At 45.7% G+C, this 13,289-nt stretch overlaps 1 protein-coding gene across 3 annotated transcripts; it reads left to right on the top strand.

The window, feature by feature from the left end:
• Positions 1-2,689: 2,689 nt before the first annotated feature.
• LOC132389903 (zinc finger protein 239-like) lies at positions 2,690-11,103 on the top strand. 3 transcript variants are annotated; one of them, XM_059962468.1, is made up of 3 exons: positions 2,690-2,825; positions 3,787-3,950; positions 9,839-11,103. In XM_059962468.1, the coding sequence occupies exon 3, from the start codon at positions 10,241-10,243 to the stop codon at positions 11,069-11,071; it is 831 nt and encodes a 276-aa protein (XP_059818451.1). In that variant the 5' UTR covers positions 2,690-2,825; positions 3,787-3,950; positions 9,839-10,240; the 3' UTR covers positions 11,072-11,103. The 3 variants fall into 3 exon arrangements, with proteins under 3 accessions (XP_059818451.1, XP_059818450.1, XP_059818449.1); XM_059962467.1 differs by having other exon boundaries at positions 3,783-3,950; positions 9,907-11,103; XM_059962466.1 differs by having other exon boundaries at positions 3,783-3,950.
• The last annotated feature ends 2,186 nt before the right edge of the window (positions 11,104-13,289 follow it).

Below are 13,289 nucleotides of genomic sequence, written 5' to 3'. Positions count from 1 at the left end.
TTTAGTTTCCATGGTGCCTTCTGAGAAAAACACTGTCACAACTCAAAACAACTTGGGGGGACAAGACTTCATCTTCTAACTGGCCACAGTTCCGGCATCAGGAACAATATCAAACTCTCTGCCTCCCTCTTTGTATCAAAATGGATCATTCCTCCCCTTCATCAGTCTGTGACTTGGCTCAGTCTGTCTGTCTCCTTCGCATTCTGAGCATGCGCCACACACCCACTGAGATCACATTGTATTTACACGGCTGTGACTAGAGACTTTCTGATTATTATGTCCCTCCCGGCATTTGACGGAGGTAAACTCAGAGTTAGCAACGGTATTGAACATCGGGAGTAGGTGATTAGGCTTTTTCGTTGGAGATCGATAAACTGCCGGTCGTGTGTGGCTGTATGAGTGGGTCGTTTTCAGACTGGAAGGGGGTAGCGTTTGGAGTACCCCAGAGATCAGCCCTGACCACAGTTGTTCACAGTTTAATGTCCTGGCGGAGGCAGCGAGATGAGAGATGTCCCAGTCTGCTGGTGAGGCAGAAAGAGTGGAGTTGGGGGAGGGGAGGCTATTCACATGCAATTTCGTAGCTTTGCAATCAGTACATAGTGCACTGTGGGGCTGCAGTGACGGGATCCAATCTGCTAATTAAATTTGCTGACGGCACTACATTGATCGGCCGAATCCCAAATAATAACGAGGCAGCCGACAGAGAAGAAGTCATCACCCCGACACAGTGGTGTCAAGAAAACAACCTCTCCCTCATTGTGACAAAAACACAGGAGCTGGTTGTGGATTACAGGAGGAAAGGAGACAGGGACCAAATTCAACATTTCCAAGTCTGTTATTGACACAAAATGCACATTTTAATAGTGATCATGACGCAATGTATTTTATATATTGTTGATGACATAAAACATATTTATAGATTGTTACTGACAGAGAATCATATCATTTGTGTTCCGTGTGTTATCTGAAAGTACTTGCCTGTGATGCTGCCACAAGTCAGTGTTTCTCTGTACCTCTACCTTCCCATACGTGTGCACTTGGCAATAAATTCAACAGGACCTGAGAAATCTCAGTGAGATTTGATTAGTGATGATCATCTTGGCAGCTCGGTAGGTCGAATGTATGAGACAGTACACTGTTGAATGCAAAACCCTGAGCATTGTCGATGATCAGTGGGATCTTAGACTCCAAGTTCATCGCTCCCTGAAAGAGACTGCACAGATTGATCGGGTGGATAAGAAGGCAAATGACATGGTTGTCTTTATTAGTTGAAGCACTGAGTTCAAAAGTCGGGAAGTTGTGTTGCGGCTGTTACGAGCCTGCGTTCCTACTGTGACTGTTTCTTTAAGAGCGCCGGCGTGAGGAGGCGGGACTATGACGTCAGTCACAGGCTGACAGCGCTGATTGTGGACTGAACCATAAGAGAGAGAGAGCGATCTGCAGACAGGCAGTCGGCCAGTCTAAAGAGAGAGAGAGACTGGAAAAGCTGATCGCTTCAGTTAGTTGCAGCTGAGGCTTTGAACTCTCCTATGCCCGCAAGAGTGGGTTGATCATCGGTACACGGAAACACAACGAAAGTGTGTGGCTGTCATTTCGTATAATCCATAGGAGTGGGTTTTGGAATATCTTGTGTTAATCCTTGCCTGGGTATGCCGTGTGGTAACCCCTGGAAGACGGTATTCCTCTGACAGGTCACTTTCGCTGATAACTCGTATGTGGACGGATTCAACGGATAAGAACTTCGTCGACGGTTATTTTGAAGTAACCGCCTTTTCTCTACATTTCACTCCGGATCACAAATATCTCTCTCCCATCATTTATTCCGTGGATTACTGAACTTTCCTTCTTTACCATCTCAAGACTCTAAGCTTTGTTTCCTCAGGCTCGATAGTCTGGGGAATTATATTTACACATATATCCACTGAACACTGTTAACTTTCGTTAAGTTACTATGTTATAAGTAAATACTAATAAACAGAGTGTTTTAACCATCAAAACCAGACTCCAGTGTGAAATTTATTGCTGCTGGTTCGTTTCTAAAACTTCACAGTTCGTAACACAGCTTTATAAAACTAGTTAGACCACATCTGGAGTGTTTCATATAGTTCTGGTCGCCCCCATTCTCGGAAGGATGTCGGGGCTTTGGAGAGGGCGGGGAAGAGTTTTACCAGGACCCTGCCTGGATTAGAGGGCATGAGCTATAACGAGAGATTGGACGAACACAAAGTACACTGCTGATGCTGTGGTCAAATCAACACGTACACACACGCTGGAGGAACTCAGGACTGGCGAAGGGTCTCGGCCCGAAACGTTGACTGCTCGTTTCGACGGATGCAGCCCGACCTGGTTGGACAAACTTGTGTTGTTTTCTCCGGAGCAGCGCAGGCTGGGGTGAGACTTGATGGACGTTTATAAGATTACGAGAGGAATAGACAGTGGACAGATGATATATTTTTCCTGGGGGTTGAAATGTCTAACACATTTAAGGTGAGCGTCGATGTGAGCGGCAAGTTTGCTTCTTTCCACAGAGTAGCGGGTAACTGGATCTCTCTGGGGTGGGAGACCAAAACCGGTCACGTGATGCAGTTTACCCCCACCCCCCCAATTAAACCGTAGGTGGGCAACATCGCGCTGCCGTTTCTGTGGCCCCGCCCTCCTGATGACGTACCACACTTCGCGCATACTCACTGTCTCCGGGTGTGCGGTGTATTCCTTAACGCTCGGTGCTGAAGTCTGCGGGATCGAGAAAGGCTTCTCGTCTCGTATATCCGGGAGCCGGGGCTCTGGATTACTGTCTCCGGGCTGAAGATATCACTTTCCTATTGGTGAGTATTGAGACTGATCCCGAGCAGAGAGGTCCGATGTTGGCCGTCAGCCCCGAACTGAGGGCCAGTTACTCATTTATTTTCCAGTTATATGGGCTCGGCAAAAATATGTCGACTTCACTTAATCTGCTTTCAACGATTCAAACCAGGAGCCCAGGCTTTCTATTTCCGCAGAATTGAAATGGGAGACCAACCAACAGGTCACGTGAGGCTGCGTGCCGCAGATCCGCCCCGCCCTCCGCTTTGTGACGGAGGATCAAGTGGAGTGTTGATAACAAGGTTAACATGAATAATATCAGGAACGATCGGCTTCATGTATGAGGAGCATTTGATGGTTCCGGACCTGTGCTCGATGGAGTTCAGAGGGACGGTGGGGGTGGTGGAGGGATGTATGGTTAAGTAAACATACCGAATGCTAAAAAGCCTGGATACAGTGTACATGGAGAGGATGTTTCCATTAGACAGAGAGTCTGTGATCTGACAGCACCATCTCAGAATAAAAATACCTCCTGTTAAAATTCAGCTGAGAAAAATCTTTTGGCCAAAAGGTGTCTGAAGTGTGGAATTTGTGAAGTTTGGTAGAGGCTGCCGTTTGGGTATATTTATGAGGGAGATTAATACATTAAAGATTGTTAAGTAGCTACAGGGTTACAGGAGGAAGGCAAGAATATGGTGTTGGAATAAAAATCAACCATAGTTGAATGATGGGGCAGATCAGAAGGGTTGAATCATCTGAATCTGTTCCTTCTGCCTGACCATGACTGAATGATGGCTCCTTCTGATTCCATATCGTTTTGTGACGTGAGTGGGACAATAAAAGATTGCTCACTGAGATCATTACTGTATATTTGCCTTCAATATTTAAATTTCAGTGAGTTTTGTTCTTAATAACATGAATCGGAAATGTTTGGTTCTCTTTGTTATTGTTAATATGCTTCAATATCTTTCAATTTGAAGTTAGACCTGCAGTGAGAGATTTATTGGAAGAAAAACCCCAACTGGAGGAAAACCACGACTGATGACGAGGGAGCAGCAACAAGTGAACCAACCCGAGGACTGGGAGCATCAATCAGAGAGAACCCAACTGACTCGGAGATTCCAGTGATTCAGTCAGGAGAAATTTTGGTGAGTCTTACTTCCTGTTCTTTAGACATTTCATACCTGTACAGTGGAAGGTAGCAAATAGCTGGAGTGAGACTGAACATGTCCAGAAGAACCAGTTATGCCTCCGTCAGACCCAGTTGCAATCACTCCAGGTCTGGTAATGTGCATCCAGCAACCCTTTGAAACCACTCCCATTATGTGGAAGTCGAATCTGGATCAAGTCACTGAGAGACTGTATAAGTACAAACTCTTTATTCCAAGCATCGGGCTTACTCAGTTAGTCGCTCAAACAGGAACAGTTGATGACTGTTCCCGCCCAATCCACTAACTGACTAACAATTCCCCTTACACCACTGATATATCCGTCCAGATACCCTCCACACAAGACATGCTGGAGCCAAAGTTATTTACTACATGACAAGCTGGAGCCCCTAAAGACAGAGTACAAAACAGTCATAATGGCTTACACACACACAGAACAGACTGAAGCTGTACTATCTCTAGATGTGAATGTGCAAGGAGATAAGCATCCTGAAACCCTAGCTAGCTACCCTCAAGAAGAAATATGGCTCAGCATGGCTTAGCACATCTGTTGATTATCAGCAGTTTCTTTCAGAAAAACAGGCTGCTATTTTTTAACAAAGTGTTAACCCTTTTACACATTTTATCATTCCCTCCTTTTGATCATTACATGATCAACAAAGCAGTAATTTTTTTGCAGGGAAAGCAAATGAGTACAACATTGACTTATCAGTGGGAAAAAAACAGTGTACAACAGTATTTATAACAATGATATGGACAACTATTAGGTCATAATGCAATATCCTGTTCCATGTATTACTGAACATACCTTCAAAGACCACCACTTCGAACCTTCAGTGAACTGATGTAAATCATGCCCTGCTTTCTATCTAGTAGCTATCAATCACCTTGGCAGTGTGCTTGGAGAGGGATGTAATGTTAGTAGATTCATCAGGGATATAGGTGCAGCATTCTGTGTCAATAATAGCACAGGTGCCCCCTTTCTCAGCTGGGATAAAGTCTACAATTTTGTAGGACTGTTTGCCAGATTGCAATCATTTCGGTGGATATTTCAGTTACTTGGGCCTGTGTTTCTGTCAGGGTCCCTGCAGTGTTGTGGCCAGCTTCTCAAGTGCTGTAGGTAAATTGATTTTCTCTCGTGAATTCCTGGCTACTCCATAGGCGAGAAAAGCGATCATCCAAAAGCACTCAATCTGTTATTCCTCTCTGCTGCTGGGCACCTGCAACTAAGACCAGGATTCATGTTTCCCAGTGTAGGAAATTCCATTTGATGGGAACTTGAGATACCATCCCTCAAAACACTGACAGCCACTGTCATCTCTGACTGGACCGCAGTTCCTCACCTCACTTCCCTGGGTGTTATTTGAGAAATCCCAGGCTTAGAGTTCCTCACTCTGGTTGAGCGGAATTACTGACATTGGAAACATAGTTTTACCATGCTGTGAAATTGCAGCACAAATGCAGCAGGCCCCTAGTTCTGCCTGTATGGCATAGGTGTGACAGAGAGACAGAAAGGTGTTAACATGGGGGCCCACAGATATTGTTTGAGCAATAAGGCAAAACACAAAGACCACTATCAACGAATACATTTTCCTTAAGTCCGAGAGAGCCCTTCTCCTCAGTTCCTTCTGTAACACATTTTCAGTATGTTCAATGTATCCATCGAGATTGCCCCTTCGGTTTCACAGCCGTGGGAGTGGTCAGTAACACCTGATATGGTCCTGTCCACTGAGGTCAGAGTTTTCCTCAATCACAGTTCTTGATTAGGACAAAATTCCCAGGTTCTATGGTGGGATAGTCACTCCTCTCTGTGGGGTAGTTCTCTTCCTTGTAAGCCTGTCATCCCTGTGAATGTAATGCTTGGAAAATTTTGGTTAGTTGGCATACATATTTCCCAATCTCTTCCCTTCAGATATGCATATCCAATTTTGCTGGTAGACTTTCTGGGAGCAATGGTACACAAGGCCTTAGTTCCCAGGGTGTCTTCATGGGCCATCTGGAAATGATTTCAGCTGGTGACAACCCTGTTTTCCCCTGTGGGGTAACCCTCATGTGGAATCAGGCTAATGGTAGGACCTTCAACCAAGTGAGTCCAGTCTCCGCTGTTAGTCTGGCCAGTTTACTCTTCAGAGTGCCATTGGCTCTTTCCACTCAGCCAGCGGCCCGTGGGTGGTGTACACCGTGGAATTGTTGCTTGATAGCTAGTTCGTTTGTTACCCCTTTGTATACTTTCACCACAAAGTGTGGGCCATTGTGAGAGCTCAGCATCTCTGTCAGGCCATACTTGGGAATTATTTCCCATAATAATAATTTCACAACAGACATAGCATTATTATTGGTAGTTGGAATAGCTTCAATGCATCTACTAAACACATCTATAATATCTAAGCAGTATCTATAGCAATGTACTCTAGGCAATTCAATCAAATCAACTTGTAGACATGAGAAAGGTCCACCTGGCAAGGGAATCGTACCTGGTGTGCAGGGTACAGGTTACCAACCATTCCCTCCTTTCCCAGGTGTGTATAATTATGTATATGATCGACCAATATTGGTAAAAACTGTGTAGGAACACAAACCTGTCCCGCTGGAGTAATCCAAATAGCTAGGTTGGGTACTTTCTAGCACCCCATCTGGGAACACATTTTGCGCTGCTGCTCAGAGATGTCCCCATGAAAAGTATGTACCTCCCGCATGTCTGGCAAACGTGTTCTGCTTATGACACAGAGGGTTGCCTGATGGGAACCCGAGGAGACTACAACTACTAGGATTGTGCCGCACTTTTCGCTGTCTCTTCCGCTAAAGCATTGCATTTAGTGACCTAGTCAGACATGCAGGTGTGGGCCGCTCATTTAATAACAGCCAAAGCTCGAGGTAGCTGTAGAGCGGTGTGTAAGTTGTTTACAAAGGTGGCATTACTAATGGGGTGGCCAGAGGAAGACAGGTATCCCCATGTTCCCAGAGAGCCCCGTAGTCATGTACAATTCCAAATGCATAACGGGAATCTGTGTAAACGTTCCCACTTTGGTCTGTTGCTGGGATACAGGCACGAGTCAGAGCAAACAGCTCAGCCTTCTGGGCGGAGACAGCTGCTTCAAAAGAGGCCTGTTCAATTACTTCACTGTCCGTCACTATTGCATATTCAGAATATCGTTTTGCTGATGGATCCACAAAATAGCTTCCATCCTCAAGAAAAGTTACCTCAGGCTAGAGGGGGTATTGCAGAATGGATGGGAGAGTCTGTCCTCCTTTCATGGTGATCTGGATGGGGGGCAGATGGTGCAGTCAACTTCATTTTGACTGAAATTGAGCAGAGATTGTGTGCAATGTCTTGGGTTCAGTCAATATTAAAAGAGAGTCTTACCAGATGTCCTGTCTTCACCTCAAAGTCCTTCCAGTATCGGAGTTGGCCCAAGTCTTGCCAGTCTCCCTCGCTGCTGGAGGCTTGTTTCCTCAGGGTGAAGGCAAGGAACTCTGGGCTCTTTGACTTGAACCCAGGGCAAACCCTAACGATGGTATGGGGAGCCACCAGTCCTGTCTGTCACAAAAGGAAATCCGGAACTTCGGCCAGTAATGTGCTGCCCTCTTTTCCTTAATCCTGTCCAATCACCATGACTGGGAACTTCCCTCGCTCGAGGGGTGCATAATATTGGCTTTCCTCAATGAGCACCCCGTAGGGTCATAGCGCAGAATCACATGAGGGTCGGCCGCTGACGGAAGGGGTTCAAACGCGGTGGAGTCCAGATTAAGTGCCCACTACTGGGGATTCGGAAACTGGGGAAGCTGTCGTTTGGTCACTGGTCCCAGGGTGATGCCCTTATCTGTGTCTCCACTCCTCCTGTCCTCCACAATCAGCTCCTTTGTTTTTGTGATAATGAGGGAGAGTTTGTTTTCTTGATACCAGTCAGATATTGCTCAGACCTCAGACAGAGTCAGCAATCAAATGGTTGAGTATGGTGCGATGAATGTGCTGAGCTGTGTATATCACAATGCAAGAAGCATTGTAGGAAAGCCAGATGAGCTCAGGACAGGGAATTATGATATTGTGGCCATTATAGGGACTTGGTTGCACCCAACAGGTGGAGGGATTTAGAGGAACAAATTTGCAGAGCGGTCACAGACCATGCCAAGAAACAAAGGTTGAGATTGTAAGCGATTTTAACTTTCCATATATTGACTGGGACTCCCATACTGTAAAAGGACTAGATGGGGTAAAGTTTGTCAAATGTGCCCTTAATTGGTACGTAAAATTCCCGATGTAGAAGTGTGCAATAAGCTGTTAGGCAATGACCAGGGCTGGTGACAGAAATTAGTGTTCATAATGCCATGAAATTCAAAATAAAGATGAAAAAAGAGAGGTCTGGACCATGGGTTGAGATTCTAAATTGGAGAGAGGTCAATTTTGATGGTATCAGAAAGGATCTGACAAGTGTGGATTGGGACATGCTGTTTTCTGACAAAGGAGTACTTTGTAAGTGGGAGGCCTTCAGAAGTGAAATTTTGAGGGTGTAGAGACTTAATGTGCCTAACAATGTAACAGTTGAAACGTAACTGGTGCAGGGAATCTTGGCTTTCTGGCTATATTGAAGCCCCGGATATTTTGTTCCTTTAAATGCCTCAGACTTTTGGGTGCTACCAAGACTCATTAATCATCATCCATGCCCTGAGCTCATCTGAACATTTTCATTGTCTTCTGTTGGTTTCTCGCTTCCCAATAGCTTTTGCTCTTTTGTTTGCCCTCTCTTTGGCTTTTATGTTGGCTTTAGCTTCTCAATTCAACTATGGTTATGTCCTCCTGGTTTCCAATGTTTTCACTTCCTTGGGATATGTCGATCACTCAGCTCCTGAATTGCTCCCAGAAATTCCAGCCATTGCTGCTCCGTTGTCACTCCAACCTTTTCCCTTCCAAACAAGTTTGTCCAGCTTCTCTGTCATAGAATAATGGAGACGTTCAAAATAGAAACAGGCCATTTGGCCCATCTAGTCAATGCCAAAAAAAACATTTAAGCTGTCTATTGCAACTAACTGCACCAAGACCATCGCCCTCCATACACCTACCATCCAGGCTTCCATCAAAACCTCTTTGAAATGGTGAAACCGAGCTTGTATTCACCACTTGTGCTGACATGTCATTGCACACTCTCACGACCATTTCAGTAAAGAGCTTTTCCATATGTTCCCATTAAGTTTTCACCTTCCCCACTTACCCATGACCTCTGGTTGCCATCCCACCCAACCTCAGTGGAAAAAGCTGCTTGCATTTACCCTATCTATACCCTCATAATCTTGTATACTTCTGACAATTTCCCAAAGCTATGTATAATGTCCTTGTTTATGTTTAGAGCCTTTTTTACGTGTATAGGATGATGAGGGGCATTGATCATGTGGATAGGCAGAGGTTTATTCCCAGGGCTGAAATGGCTAACACGAAGGGGCATAGTTTTATGGTGCTTAGAAATAGATACCGAGAGGATGTCAGGGGTAAGATTTTTACCCAGAGAGTGGTGGGTGCGTGGAATGCACTGCAGGCTATTTGTGTGAGAGTATTTCAGTTACAGTGGGGCCAGGAGCCCGTGCTGCTCAGTGGGAAGAGGGAGCAATACCAATGGCGAGAGTCAAACTGAGCCAGGTCACAGATTGGAGATGGGAGAGATGCCCCATTCTTAAAGAGACAGGAAGAGCATCAGAGAGTTTGATGGTCATTCCAGGTACCAGCACTGTGCCCAGTTAGAAGATGATTTCTCTCTCCAACTTGGGTTGAACTTCACTGTAAGAGTGTGTTGCCAGATCACACCGTGACAACTCAAGTGATCTCATATGAAAAGTTGCCCCACACACATTGATGGATTTTGTAAATCTTTTTACAGGCTAAAAACAAGGAATTTATCTACGGGAATCTCGAACACAAAATGCCAATTTTGCTGTCTCTGTCCAGATATTTAAGAAGTGGAGCAAGGGATTCACTCGATCATCCTTCCTGCTCAGGCTGTGGGGAGGGATTCACTTGGTCATCTGACCGACTGGTAAAGCGGTAATTTTACACGGGGAGAGGCCGTTCATTTGCTCAGACTGTGAGAATGGATTCAGTGGGTCTTCTCAACTGAATGTACATCAGCAAGTTCACACTGGACAAGGCCATTCACCTGTTCTGTGAGTGAGAAGGGATTCAGTCGTCTTCCCACCTGTGGACACACCAGTCAGTTCACACTGGGCAGAGGCTGGTCATCTGCTGAATTTGTGGGGAAGGATTCACTCGGTCATCTGACTTCATGGCTCACCAGCGAGTTCACACTGAGGAGAGGCCGTTCACCTGCTCGGAATGTGGGAAGGGATTCACCTACTCATCCCAACTGAAGATACATCAGCGAATTCACACTGGAGAGAGGCCATTCACCTGCTCAGACTGTGGGAAGGGATTCACACAATTAGCTGGCCTACAAGCACACCAGTCTGTTCACACTGGGGAGAGGCTGTTCACCTGCTCAGACTGTGGGAAGGGATTCACTTCGTCATCTCAACTGAAGGTACATCAGCGAGTTCACACTGGGGAGAGGCCGTTCAACTGCTCAGACTGTGGAAAAGGATTCACACAGTTAGCTAACCTACAAGCACACCAGTCAGTTCACATCGGGGAGAGGCCGTTCTCTTGCTTAGACTGTGGGAAGGGATTCAATTCATCATCTAAACTGAAAGTACATCAGCGAGTTCACACTGGGGAGAGGCCATTCACCTGCTCAGACTGTGGGAAGGGATTCACACAGTTAGCTAACCTACAAGCACACCAGTCAGTTCACACTGGAGAGTGGCCGTTCAACTGCTTAGAATGTGGGAAGGGGTTCATTCGGTCATCTCAACTGAAGGTACATCAGTCAGTTCACTCTGGAGAGAGGCCGTTCACCTGCTCAGACTGTGGGAAGGGATTCACACAGTTATCTGGCCTGCAAGCACACCGGTCAGTTCACACTGGCGAGAGGCCGTTCAACTGCTCAGACTGTGGTAAGGGATTCACACAGTTATCTAGCCTGCAAGCACACCATTCAGTTCACACTGGCGAGAGGCCATTCACCTGCTCAGTCTGTGGGAAGGGATTCACTCTATAATCTTGCCTACTGACACACCAGTCAGTTCACACTGGAGAGTGGCCATTCACCTGCTCAGACTGTGGGAAGGGATTCACTCGGTCATCTCAATTGAAGGTACATCAGCGAGTACACACTGGGGAGAGGCCATTCACCTGCTCAGACTGTGGGAAGGGATTCACACAGTTAGCTGGCCTACAAGCACACCAGTCAGTTTACACTGGGGAGAGGCCGTTCACCTGCATATTCTGTGGGAAGGGATTCACTCAATCATCTCAATTGAAGGTACATGAGCGAATTCACACAGGTGAGAGGCCATTCACCTGCTCAGACTGTGGGAAGGGATTCACTCGGTCATCTCGCCTACTGACACACCAGTCAGTTCACACTGGAGAGAGACCGTTAACCTCCTGTTAATGTGGGAATGTATTCACTCAGTCATCTAACCTTATGTAACTCTCACTCCGGCTAGCAGCTTAATATAGGGGGTGATAGCCCCCTAGCTCAGCCAAATGTATGTGGATGCTGCGCTGCGTCCCCTGTTACAAATCAATACCCCAAAATAACGAACAGTACACAAGATGTGATTCATAATTCTTACTTTGACTAAAGGGTTAGTAAAGTAAAAAAAAAGGGCCCACTCTCCCCATTTGTGGCTTCTCATCTCTCCACAGCAAAAGCCCATGAAATTCTCTCATTCAGACTCACAAGAAAGAACATTTCTGTCATTGGATAGCCCAGCACTCCAAAACCCTGTTATCTCTAGTTGTATCCTAAACATTGCTGCTGCAGAGAAACCACTACCTCAGCAGTGAAACATTACAGAGAGGTCATTACATTAGCAGTGAAACCTTACAGTGTGTTACACTTACAACACACTACCGGATTCACACAGGGGAGAAAGTTTCAATAAGCTTCATGCTGGATATTTGTCCATCACCATTGCTGAATGCTATTTTGAGAGTGATTGTAAGTGTTGAACTCTGCAATTATTGCTGCTGCTCACCACACCCAGTTCTGCACCCTGGTCACTGGACATGGGGGGAGTTTCTTCTGCTGCATATTCACTTTTAATGGGACTAGATCTGTGACAAATGAATCAGTTCTATCTTAAGCACTGTCTCTGTTACTTAGTGAATTTATAACACACCTAGTGTACAGTAGAGAGTCAACTCAGGCCGGCTGAACCCTGCCAGTGATTCTGTTCCACAACAGATCTTTCAAATCCTCCCCTGTTGTTCACCTCTCACTCTCCCTGGGATGAGGTCCAAATAGTCATCACTCTGTGGGTGAATATGTTTCCCTTGAATTTCTTGCAGACTGAAGAAGTCGAGCTGACTGCGCATCTGTCTGAGATGTTCTTTGCCCCTCTAATCTCTGGGCTGAGGAAGAATGACATTGGGAGTTAACCTCCTTAATCACGACTCATGTCCACATTATGGGTCACTTTCCCCACTTCTAAAATGTTGTTAGCGAACACCACTGTCCTCTAAAGACTGAAAGCAGAGTGGGAAGTCATCAATTGGATTTTCAATGAAGCTGGGTCCAGAGGGAGGTCTGCACAGAGCAGAATTTGGGGCCCTGGACGATGTTCGGGGTAAGAACGTATGATGAGGAGAGGGGATTCAGCAACAGGGCATGTCAACGAATGACATTTGGAAGCAGATTGACAGAGAAAGTAATTAGGTTATCTGACTGACGACACAAACACTACCTGTGGTGAGGTGTTCCACTGGTTGAGGAACATGTGTGTTAGGAATGGTTTTATCTATTGGGGGAGTTATTCCTGCTTGTTTATCCTGTAATATTATAACCAGATGGATTGACCTATCTGAAATAACGTATTGATGATCATATAATTTGCAAGATTTTGGCTCTAAAACTGGATCAGGCTTGAATTTATGGTGTTTTCATGAGGTGATGGAGGGCATTCATGAGTTTGTATTTTAAAGCAAGATTTTGGTGAAAGATATTTGCCACTTGATTGTACCTGCGTAAGTAATCAGATTGAGTTAAACTGCTGCAGGATCCTAGAATGTGTTGGACTGTGTCTGGTTTCTCTTGGACTTTTCTGCACTTACTGCTTTGTTTGTTTGTATTTCATGAAGTTTCGATTTGTTTTACTTTTGTTACCCACCTCGTCCTGTATTTCCGCAAGGAACTCCTCTGTTTCTGGGAAGAAGTCTCCAACTCTCAGTCAGGTGCTCGATGCTTCCTTGTCACCATCTCGTCTGCTCAG

Source organism: Hypanus sabinus, unplaced genomic scaffold (assembly GCF_030144855.1).
Source record: "Hypanus sabinus isolate sHypSab1 unplaced genomic scaffold, sHypSab1.hap1 scaffold_699, whole genome shotgun sequence".
NCBI lineage: Eukaryota > Metazoa > Chordata > Chondrichthyes > Myliobatiformes > Dasyatidae > Hypanus > Hypanus sabinus.
Note: the sequence above shows the minus strand (reverse complement) of the source record. Positions and strands in the feature narration are given on the sequence as shown.